Source organism: Scyliorhinus torazame, chromosome 5 (assembly GCF_047496885.1).
Source record: "Scyliorhinus torazame isolate Kashiwa2021f chromosome 5, sScyTor2.1, whole genome shotgun sequence".
Lineage (NCBI taxonomy): Eukaryota > Metazoa > Chordata > Chondrichthyes > Carcharhiniformes > Scyliorhinidae > Scyliorhinus > Scyliorhinus torazame.
The window spans coordinates 282,216,330-282,239,495 of record NC_092711.1 but is presented as its reverse complement, the minus strand read 5'-3'; the positions used below and the strand labels follow the sequence as shown (position 1 = coordinate 282,239,495).

The 23,166-nt window shown below is 49.2% G+C and overlaps 1 protein-coding gene across 6 annotated transcripts in view; it reads left to right on the top strand.

Moving 5' to 3' along the window:
- Positions 1-23,166, top strand: part of gria3b (glutamate receptor, ionotropic, AMPA 3b) — a 626,694-nt gene that overhangs the window by 256,585 nt on the left and 346,943 nt on the right. For all 6 annotated transcript variants that reach the window (XR_011946682.1, XM_072505636.1, XM_072505635.1 and 3 more), the window contains exon 6: positions 8,294-8,455. Coding sequence is in view for 5 of the 6 variants with exons in the window: in XM_072505636.1 (XP_072361737.1) it covers positions 8,294-8,455 (162 nt within the window). In the remaining variant the exon portion in view is untranslated. The remainder of the gene's footprint in view (positions 1-8,293; positions 8,456-23,166) is intronic.

The window sequence follows — 23,166 nt, the reverse complement described above, 5'->3', positions numbered from 1 at the left end:
CTCCACTCCCACGCCAGTTGGGAGAATCGCCTGGGCCGCCAAAATTTCCAAGGACGCCAGTCCGACGCCCTCCCGCGATTCTCCCAAGCGGCGGGAACGGCCCAGTCGAGTTTCACGGGCCGCAGGCCGGAGAATCGCCGGAGACACCCAAAATGGCGATTCTCCGGCACCCCCCGCTATTCTGAGGCCCGGATGGGCCGAGCGGCCAGGCCAAAAAGGCGGGTTCCCCCCGGCGCCGTCCACACCTGGTCGCTGCAGTCGTGGGCGGTGCGTGAACGCTGGGGGGGGGGCAGCCTGTGGGGGGGCGAGGGGGGATCCTGCACCGGGCTTCACCTGGAATGTGGGGTGGCCCGCGATCGGTGCCCACCAATCGTCGGGCTGTCCTCTCTGAAGGAGGACCTCCTTACTTCCGTGGCCCCGCAAGATCCGTCAGACATCTTCTTGCGGGGCAGATTTAGAGAGGACAGCAACCACGCATGCGCAGGTTGGCGCCGGCCAACCCGCGCATGCGCGGATGACGCCCGTTATGCGGCGCCGGCCGCGTCATCTATGCGGCGCCGCTTTTACGCGGGCGACAAGGCCTGGCGCGTGTAGATGACGCGGCCCCGATCCTGGCCCATTGTCAGGGCCTGAATCGGTCGGGACCGGGGCCGTTCCGCGCCGTCGTGAACCTCGACGGCATTCACGACGGCGCGGCCACTTCGGCGTGGGAGTGGAGAATCCAGCCCAGAGTGTCCTGGTAAATGAATCAGGAAAGATTAGTCTGCAGGTACAACAGGTGGTTAGGAAAGCAAATGGAATGTTATTGTCTATTGCAAGGTGAATGGATTATAAAATTGGGGATGTTTTGCTACAGCTATAATGGGTACTGGTGAGACCACATCTGAAGTACTATGTAAAAAAGCAAATTTCTGCAGATGCTGGACTCTGAAATGAAAGAGAAAATGCTGGAAAATCTCAGCAGGTCTGGCAGCATCTGTTGGGAGAGAAAAGAGCTAATGTTTCGACATAGGGTTATCTGGACTCGAAACGTTAGCTCTTTTCTCTCCCTACAGATTCTGCCAGACCTGCTGAGATTTTCCAGCATTTTCTCTTTCCTTTCTGAAGTATGATGTACCTTATTTAAGATAGAATGTAAATGCGTTAGAAGCAATTCAGAGAAGGTTCACCTGGGATGATACCTGGGATGGGTGGGGTATCTTACGAGGAAAGGTTGAACTTGTTGAGTTCGTATCTATTGGAGTTTAGAAAATTGAGAGGGGATCTTATTGAAACATAAGATCCTGAGCGTACTTGACAGGTTGAATGCTGAGAGGATGTTTCCCTTTGTGAGTGCGACTGGAACTCGGTGCACAGTTTAAAAATAAGCATGATGTGGAGATGCCAGCGTTGGACTGGGGTGAGCACAGTACGAAGTCTTACAACACCAGGTTAAAGTCCAACAGGTTTGTTTCGATGTCACTAGCTTTCGGAGCGCTGCTCCTTCCTCAGGTGAATGCAGAGGTCTGTTCCAGAAACACATATATAGACAAATTCAAAGATGCCAAACAATGCTAGGAATGCGAGCATTAGCAGGTGATTAAATCTTTACAGATCCAGAGATGGGGTAACCCCAGGTTAAAGAGGTGTAAATTGTATCAAGCCAGGACAGTTGGTAGGAATTTGCAGGCCAGATGGTGGGGGATGAATGTAATGCGACATGAATCCCAGGTCCCGGTTGAGGCCGCACTCATGTGTGCGGAACTTGGCTATAAGTTTCTGCTCGGCGATTCTGCGTTGTCGCGGGTCCTGAAGGCCGCCTTGGAGAACGCTTACCCGGAGATCAGAGGCTGAATGCCCTTGACTGCTGAAGTGTTCCCCGACTGGAAGGGAACATTCCTGCCTGGTGATTGTTGCGCGATGTCCGTTCATTCGTTGTCGCAGCGTCTGCATGGTCTCGCCAATGTACCACGCTTCGGGACATCCTTTCCTGCAGCGTATGAGGTAGACAACGTTGGCCGAGTCGCACGAGTATGTACCGCGTACCTGGTGGGTGGTGTTCTCATGTGTAATAGTGGTATCCATGTCAATGATCTGGCACGTCTTGCAGAGATTGCCATGACAGGGTTGTGTGGTGTCGTGGTCACTGTTCTGAAGACTGGGTAGTTTGCTGCAAACAATGGTTCGTTTGAGGTTGCGCGGTTGTTTGAAGGCAAGTAGTGGGGGTGTGGGGATGACCTTGGCAAGATGTTCATCGTCATCAATGACGTGTTGAAGGCTGTGAAGAAGATGACGTAGTTTCTCCGCTCCGGGGAAGTACTGGACGGCGAAGGGTATTCTGTCGGTTGTGTCCCATGTTTGTCTTCTGAGGAGGTCGGTCCGGTTTTTCGCTGTGGCGCGTTGGAACTGTAGATCGATGAGTCGAGTGCCATATCCCGTTCGTACGAGGGCATCTTTCAACGTCTGTAGATGTCTGTTACGCTCCTCCTCGTCTGAGCAGATCCTGTGTCTACGGAGCGCTTGTCCATAGGGGATGGCTTGTTTAATGTGTTTAGGGTGGAAGCTGGAGAAGTGGAGCATCATGAGGTTATCCGTGGGTTTGCGGTAAAGCGACGTGCTGAGGTGACCGTCCTTGATGGAGACGAGTGTGTCCAAGAATGCAACTGATTTTGGAGAGTAGTCCATGGTGAGTCTGATGGTTGGATGGAACTTATTAATGTCATCGTGTAGTCGTTTCAGTGATTCTTCGGCGTGGGTCGGAAGGAAAAAAATGTCATCGATGTACCAGTTGAACCAGGAACATTCCTCGTCACAATGGACGTCTCGGCACACTACACCAGCATCCCCCATGACGACGGCATTGCTGCAACAGCCTCAGTACTCAACACCGACAACTGCCAATCCCCAGACGCAATTCTGCAACTCATCCGCTTCATTCTGGATCACAACGTCTTCACCTTCGACAACAAGTTCTTCGTCCAGACGCACGGAACAGCCATGGGGACCAAATTCGCACCCCAATACGCCAACATCTTCATGCACAAGTTTGAACAGGACCTACTCACCGCACAGGACCTTCAACCGACGTTATACACCAGATACATCGATGACATTTTTTTCCTTTGGACCCACGGCGAAGAATCACTGAAACGACTACACGATGACATTAATAAGTTCCATCCAACCATCAGACTCACCATGGACTACTCTCCAAAATCAGTTGCATTCTTGGACACACTCGTCTCCATCAAGGACGGTCACCTCAGCATGTCGCTTTACCGCAAACCCACGGATAACCTCATGATGCTCCACTTCTCCAGCTTCCACCCTAAACACATTAAAGAAGCCATCCCCTATGGAAAAGCGCTCCGTATACACAGGATCTGCTCAGACGAGGAGGAGCGTAACAGACATCTACAGACGTTGAAAGATGCCCTCGTACGAACGGGATATGGCACTCGACTCATCGATCTACAGTTCCAACGCGCCACAGCGAAAAACCGGACCGACCTCCTCAGAAGACAAACATGGGACACAACCGACAGAATACCATTCGTCGTCCAGTACTTCCCCGGAGCGGAGAAACTACGTCATCTTCTTCACAGCCTTCAACACGTCATTGATGACGATGAACATCTTGCCAAGGTCATCCCCACACCCCCACTACTTGCCTTCAAACAACCGCGCAACCTCAAACGAACCATTGTTTGCAGCAAACTACCCAGTCTTCAGAACAGTGACCACGACACCACACAACCCTGTCATGGCAATCTCTGCAAGACGTGCCAGATCATTGACATGGATACCACTATTACACGTGAGAACACCACCCACCAGGTACGCGGTACATACTCGTGCAACTCGGCCAACGTTGTCTACCTCCTACGCTGCAGGAAAGGATGTCCCGAAGCGTGGTACATTGGCGAGACCATGCAGACGCTGCGACAACGAATGAACGGACATCGCGCAACAATCACCAGGCAGGAATGTTCCCTTCCAGTCGGGGAACACTTCAGCAGTCAAGGGCATTCAGCCTCTGATCTCCGGGTAAGCGTTCTCCAAGGCGGCCTTCAGGACCCGCGACAACGCAGAATCGCCGAGCAGAAACTTATAGCCAAGTTCCGCACACATGAGTGCGGCCTCAACCGGGACCTGGGATTCATGTCGCATTACATTCATCCCCCACCATCTGGCCTGCAAATTCCTACCAACTGTCCTGGCTTGATACAATTTACACCTCTTTAACCTGGGGTTACCCCATCTCTGGATCTATAAAGATTTAATCACCTGCTAATGCTCGCATTCCTAGCATTGTTTAGCATCTTTGAATTTGTCTATATATGTGTTTCTGGAACAGTCACCTGAGGAAGGAGCAGCGCTCCGAAAGCTAGTGACATCGAAACAAACCTGTTGGACTTTAACCTGGTGTTGTAAGACTTCGTACTAAAAATAAGCAGTTACCCTTTAAGACAAAGATGAGAAGAATTTCTTTCTCTCGGATGGCCGTGAATCTTTGGAATTCTCTTTACAGAAGTATAGTGGAGTCCGGATCAATGAATATTTTTAAGGCCAAGGTAGAAAGGTTCTTGACTAACAAGGGAGTCAGAGGTTATCGTGGGTGGACAGAACATGGAGTTGAGATCACAGTCAGATCCTGGGTTCTGATGTAGGGTCATCAACGAACTGAAGCATTTGCTTCTCTCCACAGATGCTGACTGACCTGATGAGTATTTCCAGCATTTTGTGTTCTTACTTTTACATTTCCAGCATCCACGGTATTTTGGTTTTGCATCCATTGCTTTCCCTTCAACAATCTTCTCTGTTACTTCATTAAAAAATTCAAAGAGATTATTCAAGCACGATCTGCCTTTTGCAAATCCGTGCTGGCTCTCCTTCATTAACTCAAACTTCTCCAAGTGCCAGTTGATTTTTTTTCTCCTGGTTATTGTTTCTTAAACCTTACCCAACAATGGTGCAAAACTGAATGGTCTGTGGTTACCAGGAATGTCCTATACCCTTTCTGAAATAATTTCTTGATACTGTCTGATAACATAGTCATTCTTCCTGGGAAATTCCATATGTGAATGAATCTATCACAGAGTGGTATAATGGTGAAACTTGCCACGAGTTTTCCTGGGACTTTATAAGTGGGCCTTGGTAAGGCATAATAAAACCTCAGACACTTTGGCCAGCTTATTACTCAAATGTTTTACTCAGGTGCCCTTATTTGCGAGGTGAAGAAAGGACAAATACATAATATAATAATAATAATCGCTTATTGTCACAAGTAGGCTTCAATGAAGTTACTGTGAAAAGATCCTAGTCGCCACATTCCGGCGCCTAGTTTATGATTCAACCAAATTCATTATTAATCCCAATAAAACAGTTATCTGCCTTAAATTATCCCAACTAATAATAATTCCAAGATTCTTAACACTACCCGTACCGATGAACTCACTTGGGCTGTGAGTCCAATTCTCTGAGTTTTGGTTGTCTCAGGGCCTTCGTCCGCGAAGCTGAGTCTCGCACATTGCTTCTCTCCTTCCTCTGGTCTGTCATTAAATCTTGTCTGGTACCTCGGTGCCAAGTCTTCGTTGAGGAGGGCCCTGGTTGTTGATCTTTATGCCCCTCTTTGTGCCTTTCCTGAAAGTTCTCTGGTCCGTCACCAATGACGTCTCCGGGCAGGGGTCACAACTCCCAATGGAGTTGGTGATTGCAACTCTGCAGGACACCAGGAGCCCATCCCCAAGAGTCCATCTCTAGGTGTATTGTCCGCACGTAATTGTACTCCATGGGCGCAATTCTCCCATCGGGAGTCTATGTGCCGAAGCTGGAGTGAAAACCGGAGTGTTTCACTCCGGCGTCGGAGCCCGCTCCCAGCCCCCTATTCTCCCGCCCCCGGGGGGCTAGGAGCGGCGTCGGGTCATTTACGCATGCCGGGCCTTGGCGCCGCGTAAATGCGGCGCCGAGTAAATGACGCAGCCGGCACCGCGTTAATGAAGTCACCCGCGCATGCTCCGCATCTTGGGGGGCCGAGCCCCAACCTTGAGGGGCTAGGCCCGCGCCAGACAAATTTCCGCCCCGCCAGCTGGCGGAAAAGGCCTTTGGTGCCCCGCCAGCTGGCGCGGAAATGACATCTCCAGGCGGCGCATGCACGGGAGCGTTAGCGGCCGCTGACGGCATTCCCACGCATGCGCAGTGGGGTGAGTCTCTTCCGCCTCCGCCATGGTGGAGACCGTGGCGAAGGCAGAAGGAAAAGAGTGCCCCCACGGCACAGGCCCGCACGCGGATCGGTGGGCTCCGATCGCAGGCCAGGCCACCGTGGGGGCACCCCCCGGGGTCAGATCACCCCGCGCTCCCCCCAGGACCCCGGAGCCCGCCGGCGCCGCCTTGTCCCGCCGGTAAGGTAGGTGGTTTAACCTACGCCGGCGGGACAGGCATTTTAGCAGCGGGAATTCGGGAATTCGCCCGTTGCGAGCGGCGATTCTCTGAGCGGCCAGCCATGATTCTCACCGTGCCGGTTTGGGGGGGGGGGGGGGGATCGCGTGCGGGTGTCTGGGCGGCGTGGTGGGACATGCGCGGCGCCCCGGCGATTCTCCCACCCGGCGTGGTGGGGGGAGATTTCCACCCCACATGTGGTAAACTGGGTGCCAGAAAGTCTAGTTTTACCTGGGCAATCCACAACATTTGATCCATTTGAATGGGACCGATTATCTCCTGATATCTTGTTGACAAGGCAGGCTCAGTCTAGTCCCGACTGTCTTCCTCCGTTCAGCGGATTTGAACCTGGCTGTTTGAATTCCTATCAGGCCTGCCTGGAGCCAACTGTGGTTTAATTTCAAATGTCCAATTCTTAATTGAAAGTGTCCAAATTTTTATCAGGCCTAAAATTCAGGCTGCTGTCCATTTTATCACAGACAGCAAATCAGCTGCATGGACTGCATTATATCCATAGAACTGCAGTGTTTTCATGCTCAATCCTTTCTCCTAATTGCTGCTTTATTAGCAGCACGGTAGCATAGTGGTTAGCACTACTGCTTCACATCACCAGGGTCCCAGGTTTGATTCCCGGCTTTTGTCACTGCCTGTGCGAAGTCTGCATGTTCTCCCCGTGTCTGCGTGGGTTTCCTCCGGGTGCTCCGGTTTCCTCTCACAAGTCCCGAAAGACGTGCTATTAGGTCATTTGGACATTCTGAAATCTCCCTCCGTGTACCCGAACAAGCGCCGGAATGCGACGTCTCGGAGTTTTTCGTAGTAACTTCATTGCGGTGTTAATGTAAGCCTACTTGTGACAATAAAGATTATTATTACTGAATAAGATTTAAAACCAATTCTGTTACCCACAAAGATGGATAAATCCTGTGAATCAACATGGAATGTTGCTTCAGATGAGGCAGAAACTCTGGGATCATTTTAAAGCATGTTAGATGCTTAACAGCGGGGACTAAATGGAGGATGAAATTGGCAATAATGCAGCCAATCAGAAGCCTATTTTACACCACCCCCAGTTTTCTTCTCCATTGGCCTCGGCAGCAAACAACTTCCAAAAAGGGTGGCACGGAAGTGGAGTGGTTAGCACTGCTGCCTCACGACACCAAGGACCCTGGTTCGAACCTGGCCCCAGAGCACTGTCCATGTGGAGTTTGCATATTCTCCCTGTGTCTACGTGGGTCTCACCCCCACAACCCAAAGATATGCAAGGTCGGTGGATCAGCCATGCTAAATTGCCCCTTAATTGGAAAAATTAAAAAAAGAAAAAAAAAACTTCCAAAAACCCAGGATGGGTGCTTAAAGCAGATGGTAGGACACTCAAATGTGTGAATCAGGTTCCAACGAGAGACACATTTCTTAGCCATAGCCTCCAGGACAAAGCAAACATGGTGAAATGGCTACTGTCATTCCTCTGCTCTGCAATTACATTTCTGCACCTGCAGAGCTACAGGGTTCAGGTTTTAGGGGATGGGGATTGACAGTTAATCCGATCACTGACAATGTCAATGTCATAGCACGATCCAGAAAGATCCTGGGTGGCAAACTGAGGTAGAAACTCCGATTGATTTTGTTCTCCTTCCTTAGTCTGGCTAAAGCCTCCTATCCTGGCTGAGATCGAGCCAACACAACAGCAGCTAGGGATCAAACCGGGGGGTTTCTGATCTATGTAAGTGCCCAGAGGAGCCATCCGGAGAGCCAACATAACACAATTTTTTTTTTTAAATGATCAAGGCGTTGTAGGGGGAAAAAATCCATAAAGCTTGTGGGACACAATATTTTGTTTCAGTGGTTGAATTATGCCCGTCTTTTTTGTTCGTTGCAGGGCTTCTCTGATCTCGTTCTTGATAAATTCATCGAGACAGGAGTCAATGTCACTGGCTTCCAGCTTGTCAATTATGAGGATCCAATGGTGCAAAAATTCATGCAGAGGTGGACAAAGCTAGATCAGAGAGAGTACCCTGGAACTGCTGCCAGCACATTAAAGGTATGGCCTTCACCCTGAAAAATATTCAACCATCTAGCATTCTGCTGTGCTACAAATTCAATCGAGAGTAGGTCAGATTCTAAAAATAGAACAACTTGGATATTTCAGGCTGTCTTATTAATGCTTAGAAGACCCACGCTATGAAGTAATTTGGAAAGATTTCTAAGTCAGAGCCAGAAATACAAACTGTTCAAATGAACTATAATACAACAGTATCAAACTGAATTTATGTTGTGCATTTAACATAGTTTTAGTTAAACTATTATAAATAATATGGCGCGATTCAATTGCCACAATCTAGCAAGATGTTGCGATGTAAATTCCTCCCAATGTGGGCAGCATCACTTTTTGGCAAATTGCGTATTAAAGCGAGACAGCTAGTCTCACTCTAATGTGCAGATTCCCGAGGTACCTGAGGCTTTGGGATTTATCCCCTCCGCCTCGGAGACCTCGGGTGAGTGTCGTTTGGTACTGTTCTCCACAAATGGGGACCAGACAGAACAGCACTTGTGGGGGTCACCCAGGGGATCGGAGACCCCCAGCTGCATGCCCTTTGAGGGGTGCCCTGGAAGTGCCAGCCTGGCACCATGGCAATGCCATTTTGATGCCAGCCTGGCAATGCCAAGTTGCCCAGGTGGCATTACCAGCTAGAATGGGCACTCGCCCAAGGTCTCCGGGGTCCCATTCCTTGGTGATCGGAATGCCAATTAAAAATGACATCACGATCTCTCGCTACAATGGGGAGTTCCGGCGAATGGAGCTCCTCAGTGTACAAAATGAGGCTATGTGTGGCCTCGGCTGAGCGTTCATCACTGAGGCCCCTTATTCAACATGAGTCCCCAGGGAACACACGGCTAATCGTGCTTGCTATGGAACTTTGTTTCCAATTAGATGAATTGCACCCATACTCACATAGAAAATAGCAGTGGGAGTAGATCATGCAGCCTTTTGAGCCTACTTCCCATTCATGATGATCATAGCTGATCAGCCAACTCAAGAGCCTGATCCCCCCTTCCCCAATATCGTTTGATCCTTTTCACACCAAGTGCTATGTCTAACTGCTTCTTGAAAACAAATGTTTTGGCCTCAACTGCTTTGAGGCAGAGGCTGACCATTCTCTGGGTGAATAAATTTCTCCTCACCTATTAAACAATAACATTGAGGTCTTTACTTGTAGTTTCAACGTAGGGTCTTGTTTTATTTGTGAATCAGTGGGAGGGATAACACTGCACCTCATGCTGAGGATCATACTTGCTGGTGTGATCCTGCTCTCCTATCCATTAAGTGCTGCCTGGCATCGCACTCCTCTCTCAGAACCCTATTGCCTTGGATCTTCTCCAGACTCTCACTCCAATCTCAGTCTTCCATTAATATGTCTGAGGTTCCAGTCATTTCCAGCTTTTTGGGTTTCTATTTCCCTTCTTTTTGGTTTTGGCTCCCATTCCTTGGGAAGAATCTTGTTGAGGTATCAAGGGTCATGCCTGCCAACTGGAAAACCAGCAAGAGACCCACACTGCCTCTTTTCGGGAAGGCCAGCTGAATCAGTCAGCGTGCCTTCCCCTGGGATCACGACACCGGGGACTGAAGTCTCACCTACCGACAGCTGCCAACCAACCAGAGGCCATAAGCTCTTGTGCTCAGCAGCACCCTGAGGAGGCTGTCACTGCAGCCCTAGGATTGCCCGGTGACCCAGGCCACAGGTAAGTACTGTAGAACCAGTCCTCCACTGGCTGCACAATTTTACTTGCTGTGAATGCAGACCCGCCTGCAGCAAGGTTAACACCAGCAGTGGCAGCATGTGGCCCTTAAGTGGTCATTAATTGACCACCTAAGGGCTTTACTATTCGGCAAGGCGGGAAGGTTAACCATGAGCCTTCCCACCCAGAACTTAATTCTTCGGGGTTCCAGTATGCCACCATGTCTATTTCCTGGCTTCCAAGCTCACCACCACCAAGAGCACAGGCTTCTGACCAACAGTGAAGTGATGGCAACTCATCAAACAGTAAAGGCATATCAAATTTCCATTTTTTTTCTGGGGAGTACAAGTCAGGCTTCATTTTTTTCTCCTTCCTGCATTGTATTCTGTAATCTGATGTGAGATTAAGCTGTTCTGCATTGTCCAGTAAATGCCGTACCTGCTGTGTGTGAGAAGGTTTCGGCTTGGGAAATGAGGCTGCTGTTATATTCTTCATACTTTATTACAATGGATCCTGAACTCAGACACACTGCAGTCTGTCTGATTGACTCCAAAGTGCAGCAGCACTGCCCCAGCAGCTAATGTTGAGGTCAGCAGACAACAGTATGAGCACATTAATACACAAACAAAATACTGCATAGAACATAGAAGAGTACAGCACAGAACAGGCCCTTCGGCCCTCGATGTTGTGCCGAGCATTGTCCAAAACCAAGATCAAACTATCCCACTCCTTGTCATTCTGGTGTGCTCCATGTGCCTATCCAATAACCGCTTGAAAGTTCCTAAAGTGTCCGACTCCACTATCACAGCAGGCAATCCACTCCACACCCCAACGACTCTCTGAGTAAAGAACCTACCTCGGACATCCCTCCTATATCTCCCACCCTGAATCTTATAGTTATGCCCCCTTGTAACAGCTACACCCACCCGAGGAAATAGTCTCTGAACGTCCACTCTATCTATCCCCCTCATCATCTTATAAACCTCTATTAAGTCGCCTCTCATCCTCCTCCGCTCCAAAGAGAAAAGCCCTAGCTCCCTCAACCTTTCCTCATCAGACCTATCCTGCAAACCAGGCAGTATCCTGGTAAATCTCCTTTGCACCCTTTCCAATGCTTCCACATCCTTCCTATAATGAGGTGACCAGAACTGCACACAATACTCCAAATGTGGTCTCACCAGGGTCATGTATAGTTGCAGCATAACCCCGCGGCTCTTAAACTCAAGCCCCCTGTTATTCAACGCTAACACACTATAAGCCTTCTTCACGGCTCTATCCACTTGAGTGGCAACCTTCAGAGATCTGTGGACATGAACCCAAAGATATCTCTGTTCCTCCACATTCCTCAGAACCCTGCCGTCGACCCTGTAATCCACATTCAAATTTGTCCTACCAAAATGAATCACCTCGCACTTATCAGGGTTAAACTCATCTGCCATTTTTCGGCCCAACTCTGCATGCTTTCAATGTCTCTTTGCAGCCTACAACAGCCCTCCACCTCATCCACTACTCCACCAATCTTGGTGTCATCAGCATCTTTACTGACCCACCCTTCAGCCCCCTCCTCCAAGTCATTGATAAAAATCACAAATAGCAGAGGTCCCAGCACTGATCCCTGTGGTACACCGCTGGTAACTGGTCTCCAGTCTGAAAATTTTCCATCCACCACCACCCTCTGTCTTCTATGTGATAGCCAGTTACTTATCCAATTGGCCAAATTTCCCTCTACCCCACACCTCCTTACTTTCTTCATGCGCCGACCATGGGGAACCTTATTAAACGCATATGCTGGAAGTCTGAAACAGAAACAGAAAATGTGGAAATGCTCAGCAGGTCAGGCAGCATCTGTGGAGAGTCAAACAGACCAATGTTTCAGAACTGTGACCTTCCACCAGAACAGTTCCGATGAAAGATCAGGGACCTGAAACCTTGGGCCAAACCTCACTGCCTTTGCAGAGGTTCTCAGCTTGGGATCAAAAGCGGGTCCCGAAACAACTTGTGATGCCTAACCACCTGCCTGCGCAATATTAAACGAGGTGACCAATTAAGAGGCCATCTCTGGAATCACCATCCAACCAGGGGCTGGTTTAGCACAGTGGGTTAAACGGCTGGCTTGTAATGCAGAACAAGGCCAGCAGCGAGGGTTCAATCCCCGTACCGGTCTCCCCGAACAGGTGCTGGAATATGGCGACTAGGGGCTTTTCACAGTAACTTCATTGAAGCCTACTTGTGACAATAAGCGATTATTATTATTATAAAGGACAGTTGACGTTCAGGCTGGCCAAGTGAGAGGGTTCACGTCCATGTTCTACTGACAGCAGGGGAAGATGACAGTGCAGTGGCAATGTCACTGAACTTGGGTCGTCCAGAGGGCCAAGCTATTGCTCGGGATGGGGGGTTTCAAATTCCACCACAACAGCTGTTTGAATTTCAATTCTATTCATCAAATCTGGAATTGAAAACTAGTCTCAGTAAAGGTTGTTGTAATAATCCATCTCTTTCACTAATGCCCCTTTCGGAATTTGTCATCCTTACTTTCTGGCCGACATGTGTCTCCAGACCCGCACAATGTGGTTGACTATTAACTGCCCCTCTGAAACAGCGATGCAATTCAATTAGGGATAGGCAACAAATGTTGACCTTGCCAGTGCTGCCACATCCCGTGAAAGATTTTTTTATAAGTCCCATCAGAAGAGGTGGGCACTGCAGGCAGGGTAATATGCTTCAAGTTAAAAGGTGCCTCATAAGACATTGTAAATGATTAAAATTATTTCCAGCCGGAGCTGCCAGGCCATCTCTGTAGGAGGGAACACCTCTCCAACAGGATGACTTGTGGCAGAAGTGGCTCCTTTCCTTGAGTGGGATGAATGAAGGAGGACACACTACCCACCCACGACAACACTACCACTACCACCCCACCCCCACCTGCTGCAGGGAAATCATCTCCAGAGATCTGCTGGGCTTTGCCCACAGCATGAGGCCCACCCAGAACGAGGTGCTGTTCCTAAGTGACCGGTTAATTCCCACTAATAGGATGGCAGCTGCTGCCAAGTAGGTAGACACTTCCATTGTTCATGGGCAAGGTCACCCAGTTGCGAAAACACATCAGCCCACAACCTGGTGCCACTGTTTTGTATTTCCCACCAGTCACACCTCAAGCCTTGTCTCTGTGGGTCAACACTGTTTCTCTCTCCACAGACACTGAGACCTGCTGAGCATTCCCAGAATTTTTCTTATTTTGCAGCAGTAATCCACTTTGTCCTAATATTACGATTCCATGATTCCTTAAGAAAGTTTCCAAGCGTTTAGAACAAGTAGAATCATAGGAATTACAGCAGAAAAGGAAGTCATTCAGCTCATAACATCTGTTGCTGCCCAAGACATTTTGAAGTGTTTCCTGTCAGACTGGAGGGGAGCAGTGGCTGTCAGATATTGAAAGCCACATGATATCACCTCAAGGTAGGTTCGAATGCCACTTTTGCTCTAATGTGTTCATGTCTCATATCAAGAACAAACACCTGAGTACACCAACCTTTTGTATCAGTGCGCACCAATGTGAAGTGCTGCAATACTGCAGTTTGAGATAAGTATGGCCTGGAAAAAACATTTCTGCCAGTCAGTTAGGAAGTGGAGTGAGGAAATGGCAATTGGATTGACTGCATATTGATCAGAGAGCTCTTTGAGACCTAAACCATCATTCTCCTGAGGATTAAAGATTGCACAATAGAAAACATGAAAAGTTAAACATAGAAAATTGTACCTAAAAAGCAAAGTTCAAAACGTGATTCACCTGCTATCAATAGACCTATTATCACCTGACCCAGCTGCCAGGAATAAACTATTTTCAAACAGGAGGGCTCGCAATATGGGAAAGTTTTGGATGGAAGTCAGTCCCTCACGTACACACGCACACCCACACACACACACACACACACACACACACACACACTGTCACACACACACACATCAAAATTATTATTACTTTTTAATCTCTTCCATCGTGGAAGTTTATTTGTGATTGGATATTATATCTATTCCTCAAAATCAATAAGTATCTTGCAATATTAAGGCCAAGCTTTCACAATTTTATTCAGTGGGCGGCACGGTAGCACAGTGGTCAGCAGTGTTGCTTCACAGCGCCAGGGTCCGAGGTTCAATTCCTGGCTTGGGTCACGATCTGTGCAGAATCTGCACGTTCTCCCCGTGTCTGCAAGGGTTTCCTCCGGGTGCTCCGGTTTTCTCCCACAGGTCCTGAAAGACGTGCTGTTAGGTGAATTGGACATTCTGAATTCTCCCTCCTGTGTACCCGAACAGGTGCCAGAGTGTGGCGACTAGGGGATTTTCACAGTAACTTCATTGCAGTGTTAATATAAGCCTACTTGTGACACTAATACAGATTTTTATGATTATTATTAAGTATAAAATGCATGCAGCAGTACCCCAGCATACACTTAGAATACTTACAGTGCCTGATTGATGGGGTCTCTTAATGTTTGATAAATCTAAACTCAGGATTTAGGTTGGTCAAATTCTTCGAGTCCAAATCCTCATTGCAATTTGCATCTTTTTTTATTTTTCTCTTACCCCTGCTACCTGACAATTTGCATGTGTCGGTTTTGCATAATTACATAAAAAGGCAAGAACAACTCCATGCAGAAAGAAATTAATTGAATCTGTACCTTGGCCATAACTTCCAGTGAATACTAACAAGAAGTAGATCTTCTTTCATTGGGCTACTGAGACCAGTATAGTTCCTTATTTTGTTACCTTAACAACAATCCCACTCATGTTACATGTAATTACTATTCTGCCAAGTGAAGCGTTTCATTATTCCTCTCTGTTTTGGATGTTCTGAACCGTTCAGCTCATTAATGTAGAATCTGCTGGTGTCCACAAAATTCCTCAAGTTTCATATTGACTGACATTATGGGTCTTTTCAACCTATGCTATCTTATTAAATTGTGCATTGCAGTGCAGTACACAAGCCAGACAACTTTGTAGTTGGATAAAGGTTTATTAGCTCTTACCTGTCTCCAGCAGGACTGAGGTGAATCACTATGCTTTGTCCTGATGGTCATCCATTTTATTTTTCCTCAAAATGTTGACTGAACTTAAAGCAGGATAATACTTCCATACTCCACTATCTCATGGCCAATCTTTCCTGATATCTCATCCAGTGTGCTACCCACTGATTTATTTTCCAATGACCTTTTTGCCCACTGTCAGGATCATATGGGAATATGCAAGACTCATTTATTTTGCAATGGTGTTCATAAAAACTGACTCTGAATAGAATACTGCTGAGGCCGAAAATCTGAAATAAAATCAGAAAATGCTGGAAATACTCAGCAGGTCTGGCAGCATCTTTGGAGAGTTAACGTTCCAGGTTGGTGACCTTTCATCAGATCGGGGTGGGGAGGGATCTGGCACCTTAGGAAGGGGTGAGATAGACCAGTGGGGGGAAGGAATGCAGCGGGAGGGGTGGGGTATTATATTGGGAAGGGTGTCCTGAAAAGGAGGGAACTGCCACCCCACCCTACCCCCACCTCCCCTCACCCTTCTTGCCGAACAGGAGCCTGCACAGGAAAAGCTGCTAGGTTACTTGGCTTACTTCTGCCTTCCTCTGCAGACCAAATCAGTGTGTCAGAGGCGAAACAAGGCCCTTACTGGGCAGTTAATTATCCATTTCAAGGTCTCAGTAGGTATAAGGGGGGCAGGTAGATTGACTAATGCCTTGCCCACCCTGCCATAATATGTGGGACAGATCGGGTTGGGCAAAAAGACAGCGCCCCATCCTCTCCATTCAAATACTCCAGTTTTAGAGGGTGTAAAATTCACCTCATAGCCTTTACTTTACAGGAACTAGCCCAAATTTGCTCCTGGCTTCCAACAGGTTCATGTCTCCCCATTACATTGAATCATGGGGCTGGATTCTTCCGCCCCGTCCGCCGCAAGATCGCCATGGGCAGGACACAGACCATGTAAAGGTCCATTGATCTCGGGCGGGAATTTTCGGTCGCCGGGCAGGCCCGGCCGGAGAATCCCGCCCATAATGTCATGGTGTTCCCTCAGACTTCTGAGAATCCCCAAACCAACTTTCAGCAGCAGGACCCATTCTTGCGATTCCTTCTACTGGTCTGGCCAGGACAAATCTTCCATTATCCTTGAGTCTCTGCAGGTTCTGTCTCTTTCTCCAGAGAGATGAACTCCCAACAGCAGTGTGCCTGGTTGTGCAATAGAGGACAGCCTTTTCTCCTGATGTCCGTAGCAGCATCGCTTTCTCTCTATGGCCAGGGTTCCTGAGTCAGACTGCCTGAGAATCTGTAAGCCTACCCATGGCAAAGCTAGCTATTTTGTGATTTGTATTCGGGTGCTAAACCTGTCACTTGATTTTCAAAAAGACTTGACCTTGGCCCCCTGTTCCCATAGTAACCAGGCTTCACAGGCTTATCATTGGGGAGAACTAACAGAGATCACGGGCTGCATTCTCCACAGCCCAACGCCAAAATCACAGCTGGCGCCAGGGCGGAGAATCCTGTTTGACGCCGTAATCAGGCCCGGCGCCGGTTCGGTGACTCCATGCACCAAAAATCAATGTCACCGTGGAGTATGCCGCGCCGCCGGGGGGCCATTGCCAGAGGCCCGCTCAGCAATCCTCCGCTCCCGACTGGCCGAGTTCCCGACGGCGTGGAACTAACCTGCTATTGGCGGTCTGGATGCTAGCGTGGCGGCTGCGGACTTAGTCTATGGTCGCCTTGGCCGGGGGCGGGCGGACCGGAGACCAGAGGTGTCTTATAGGCAGCCGGCGATTTAATGTGCGGGTTTGAGGCTCAGGCACGTGGTCAGCCGGGGGATCTCTTTCTTCGGTGTGGCTACGGGGTCCAAGACCGCCATGGAGCAAGGCGCGGCCACTGGAGGCCGCCACCATGCACATGCGCGGCCTCTGAGCCGGAAGTGCGGGGGCCCGTATCTGCAGTGAAAGCTGCGAGATTCACTCCGGGTCCCTGCTAGCCTCTTGCAGGGCTCAAATTCATTGAACTTATTTACAGTAATTTCAGGAGTAAATCTCCACCGTTTTTACGCCAGCGTGTGGACATAATCTTAATTTCAGAGAATCCAGCCCCACATGTTCATTTTCCTTATTTCATTTTACCTTGAATTAAAGAGACAGTATAAAATATAACCATCTTGTAACACCTAAAACATCTAAAAAGAAAGTCTGTTGATATAGGTGTTGAAAATTTTGATTGATTCAGAATTCATCGGATTTTTGGAGGAAACGTTCAAAACTTTCAATGCGTGTGATCTCAGTTTGACATCTGTGATTTTTAATTAAATTTAGAGTACCCAATTCATTTTTTCCAATTAAGGGGCAATTTAGCATGGCAAATCCACCTAGCTTGCACATTTTTGGGTTGTGGGGGCGAAACACACGCAAACACGGGGAGAAAGTGCAAACTCCACACCGACAGTGACCCAGAGCAGGGATCGAACCTGGGACCTCGGCGAGTGAGGCCACAGTGCTAACCCACTGCGCCACCATGCTGCCCTGACATTTGTGATTTTTACCGAATGTAGGTGAATTGGAAAGCATTAAAACAATTCCTTCAACCAATTAATTTTCATTGAACTTCACAAATAAATTAAACAATATCTCCAACCCTGTAATGGTTTATTATTTTACAGGTAGTGACTTGAAACTTGTTTTGAGTAATATGGGGCCAGCAGATCTGAACTATAGCGCCAGTTCAATATTCCATCTTGCCAGTGATCCATACCTTGACTCATGAGGAATCCGAGTTGACAGGGAAGGTAGTTTTGTGCTGATATTAACAAGGGTTTTGAAAGATTCCAGGTAGTTCAATTTTTTATACCTTTACTTCATGCCAGCTACATGCCAGTGGTTAGCACTGTTGCTTTACAGCACCAGGAACCCGGGTTCGATTCCCGGCTTGGATCACTGTCTGTGTGGAGTTTGCACGTTCTCCCCGTGTCTGCATGGGTTTCCTCCCACAAATCCCGAAAGGCGTGCCTATTAGGTGCATTGGACATTCTGAATTCTCCCTCAGTGTACCCGAACAGGTGCCGGTGTTTTGCGACTGGGGGATTTTCACAGTAACTTCATTGCAATGTTAATGTAAGCCTACTTGTGACACTAATAAAGATTATTATTATAAAGTTACATTACAGACAGTGTGAGATGACGTTGGGCAACCTTGAGGTATTTTGTGATATGCCTCAAAATGTGGGGCTGGATTCTCCGCCGCGCCACGTGTCAGGTTCACCCCGCCGGCGGGATGCTCCGTTACGCCGGCCGGTCACTGGGGTTTCCCACTGTGGGGCAGCCCCACGTCGTCGTGAAACCACCGGGCTGCCGGCAAAACGGAGCATCCCGCCGGCAGAGAATCCAGCCAATGGTTTGGCAATTTCACTCTGTCGGTGTGACGGAGATATAGCTAGTGCAAAAACATGCAGCATAACTGATTAATAAAAATGCATGCTCTGTTATAACCTGAGCTTTTCCAGCTTGAAATTGGTTAGTTGAGGGTATTCAGAACGATGAGCCTACTCTTCATGTAACGTATCATGTATCATGCTCTGCTGGTAACGTGATATCCAAAAATTCAATCAGCGACTGAACCAGTTCATTCCTTTTGATTTTGCTGGGCAATTTTAATTGCACCTCCCTAGCTACAGCTTTCAATTGGTCTGTCCTAATGGCTGCCAAAATTTCACCATTCAAATTCCCTTGCTGTGGAATTCCCTGCCCAGTGAAGTAGTTGAGGTGACTTCATTGAATATTTGGATGAAAAAGATAGAAAGATTTTTGAACAGTGAAGGGATTAAGTTTGTGGTGAGCAGGCAGGTAAGTGGAGCTGAGTCAGCCATGATCTTATTGAATGGTGGAGTAGGCTTGAGGGGCCAGATGGCCTACTCCTGCTCCAAGTTCTTATGTTCTTACGTTCTTGCTGGACAAATATCTGGGCATCAAGCATTACCATTTTCTTAATGCTGGGGAAAAGAGATTTGCTGTGGTAAGTTACTTTGTCTTTTAAAATTTGTTCCAGACATCGAGTTTTCTTCTTAGCTTCCAATTCCAATGAGCTATCAATATCGTGGGGGTTATCATTGACCAGAAACTGAACTGGACTAGCCATATAAATACTGTGGCTACAAGAGCAGTTCAGAGGCTAAAGAATCTTGTGGCAAGTAACTCACCTCCTTACTCTCCAAAGCCTGTCCACCATCTATAAGACACAAGTCAGGAGTGTAATGGAATAATCTCTCCTTGGCTGGATGAGTGCAACTCTAAAACACTTAAGGAGCTTGACACCATCCAGGACAAAGCAACCCGCTTGATTGGCATGGCATTCACAATCATTTGTTTACCAACCATAAGATGCACTGCAGGAACTCACCAAGCCTCCTTAGAAGCACCTTCCAAACCCATGACCTCAACCACCTCGAAGGAAAAGGGCAGCAGGTACATGAGAACACTGCCATCCGAAGGTTCTCCTCCAAACCACCCTACATCCTGACTTGGAAATATATCATCGTTCCTCATAGATCTCAACCCCACTTCCACCAGCGCAGTGACACACACCTCGATAGGCGAGATTAGCAGACAGGCTTCTGGGGCACAATCTGGTGAGCATCACACAGTTGTTGATGCGCATCAGGTGGAGGCAGCAACATCCAAGGGAGACAGCAGTCGGAGGTCTGCTGCGTCCTAGGACTCAACTGGATTTCAGTCAGATTCCGAGCCTCTGGACAAGGTTCTCCCAGAGCTGATGCAGATGATATTCCAGGGCTGTGACATTCCTTGGATGTGACTCCATGGTGCAGACTGGCAGCGCCAGATGACTCAGAGGCCTCAGGAGCCCACTCCAGCTGCCCAACCCCCAGCCGCCCCTCCCATGGGGACTGGGTGGGGGGAAATTAGTGGGTAGGTGGGAAATTGGGGTTGGGGAAGAGAAAACACTGGAGGCCAACGTGGGACCTGCCACCAAGGAGATATCAGCGATCTCCAGTTTTTCTCCACCTCCCCGCCACCCCCCCCCCCCCCCCCCCACCCCCCCCCCCCCCCCCCTGACAATGGCTCATTTCAAGGGCAGCGAGCAGAACAGGCTGGCACAACAACGCCAGTGACATAGGCAAGTTGGCTGAATCCCCTCCAGAGGACATCTGCCAGGGGCAGCAAAGGCCACAGGGCATGGAAATCAGCAGGCTGTCTCCACCTCTGATGAACATCCTGGGGACATACCTAGACTTATCAGTAGATCCCAAAAGACCAAGAAGAGTGAGGAGCACTGAGTGGGAATTGTGGGGGGAGGGGTTGGGGGGGGGTGGTGGTTATCTGGAGACGGGGGAATGGAAATCTGTCACAGTAAACTTGTTCACGATTAAAACATGTAACACTTCATATATGTGAATCCTTTGTTTCATTCATCTTCACAGCGGGCCTGTCCACACTCCCGCCCCCTGTTGCCCTCCGTTCCCCCCACAGTGTCCCCGCCCCCCCCCCCCCCCCCCCCCGAGCACAGTGTTCCATGACCAAAAGTCCCCGATGTAGACCCCAGTCATAGGATGGGTGTGAGCGCGCTGACAGCAGAAAGACACAAGTCAACTTTAGCAGAAACTGAGGAGCACCAGAGCTTTCCTCACAGTGAGTGGTCATCATTCTCCTGCCTTGTAGGGTAACCCGCTGACAGTACCAACACAAGCCCATCACCTTGGAGTGATGTTAGACAGACCCTTGGAGGATGGAACAGGATGGTCGGGGCAGAGGGGGGTGGATTCGCGGGAAGGAGGGAAATGGGGGATGGGGGGGATCAGGGAAAGGAGGGAAATGGGGGAATATGGGATTATGGGTAATGGGGAGAGGGTGGATTGGGGAAGATGGGGAATGAGGGAGGGCGATTGAGGTAAGGAGGGAAATGGGGAAACCGGGGTGGGGGGGTTGTGCTGACGGACACAGCCTCATCTTATGAGAATCTGGAGATGATGAGGGCCTCCCTGGTCCTCCTGCCATGTTGGAGCCTGTCCTCCATCCTCCGGCTCCTCCTTGATCTTGTCCTGCAGCCCCTCCTGGCCTGCCTCTTCCTCCTTAGAGGACGCTGCATGTCCCTCTTTCTCCTTCTCCAGCATGTCGCCCCGCTACTGTGTCAGGTTGTAGAGGGCACAGCAGACCACTGCAAAGCAGGAGACCCTGTGGGGATGTATTGCAGGGCACCACCAGAGCATTCCAGACATCAGAACCGCATTTCTAACAGCCCAATGCGCCGCTCAATGACAGTATGTATGGCAACATAGGCCTCATTGTAACGGATCTCCGACTTGGTATCAAGCCTCCGCACCGGCGACATCAGTCATGACCTCAGCGGATACTGCTTGTCCCCCACGAGCCAACTCTAGCCCTCGAATGACCCGGTGGCATAAACGTTTGAGCAATGACCTTCACAGCCACCAGGCGTGTGGGGGCGGGGTGTGTGCCGGGCGGTGCAATGTGATATAATTCCACGTCTTCCCCTTGGTTTGAACAAAGGATGATATTCCTGGTCTAGATTGTTAATGTTTCATTCATTAGTAAGTTTACCAGAGCTTCCAGGGCCCTTGCTCTTGCAGATGGTTCATCTCCATTGGCCCGGGCTTTGGATCAGAAATCTTAATGGGCCTTTGTGCGTTTTCTTGGAATTTGATTTCTGAAGTCACAGGGAGCATTAGCACTTCTTTAGAGATAACGAGGTTGCTGTAGACTTTTGAAGGCTAGAAATGCAGTTTGCGTGAGTCATAGCCAGTGATGGCTTCAATCAGCCTTTGTCTGTTGTAAAAAATCATTTTATACAGTAGCCAGGGTGATATAGATGGGCATATATTGGACTGGATTCTCCGGTCCCACAGGCACATGCTTCCCGGTGGCGCGCCATTTGCTGGCGACGTGATTCCATACTCCCACTGCTTGTCAAAGGGGGTTCCCATTGAAACCACCTCACACCACCTGGAAACCCGTGAGTGGGGATGCACAGCCGACAGGAACAGAGAATCCCAACGGCCGGAGAATTCTGGCCAATTTCTTTCATGGTTTTTGACATGACAGCTAATTAAAGACAAACTTAGTATCTGCAGATGACTGAAAAATAAAAGTTGTAATGTGAATCTTCTCATCAACTCATTCAGTTATCGGGTGGGATCTAACGGGAGAAGCATTAAGCGCGGTAGCGATCAAGACTTGCCGGATGCTTCCCGACGGCCGACTCGGCGAGACCACAACCGGTATCTAACATCAATAAGGGCCGGTAATCATGCCCCACGTGTTTCGTGATAGAAATGACTGCCCCGCTGCTGATTCACCTGAACCACGCCCAGCAGCTCCCACTGATGAAGGGGAGCAGCACTTAAAACGCTCCCTCTGAGCAAACCCCAGACAGCTCACAGCCTTTCCTCTCACTGACCACCTGTCCTTTTTTCCGCTGGATCCCCATCGGATGGGGCTGGCCCATCCAGGGTGCGCCCCCCCCCCCCCCCCCCCCCCCCCACCACCACCACCACCACCACCACTACCACCGCTTCCAAGAGAACACCTCGGAGGAGTGTTCTGCTATCATCCCCACTTTCCACCATTGCAGAGACACATGCCTTGGTGCGCATAATTAGTGGACAGACTTCTGGGACACGATCTGGTGAGGACCACATAGTTGCCGATGCACATCAGGTGGAGGCAGGAACGTTCAGGGGAGATAGCAGTCAGAGGCCTGTTAGATCCCAGGACCCAGCTGGGTCCCAGTCAGATGCCGAGCTTCTGGGTGAGGGAGGAATAGGTGGGGGGGGAGGGAAGAGGGGAGCAGGAGGGGTTATGGGTGGCAAGGGGCCCTGCACACACATCCCTGGACACAACAGGAGCCCCTTAGCCTATTCCCTCTTAGCGATATCCTTCAGCTGTGCAGCCAGAGGCCACCATTGTCAGGAGTTAAAGTGACCTTCACCATATTGCCACAGGCAGAGCTCTGTCTTAGG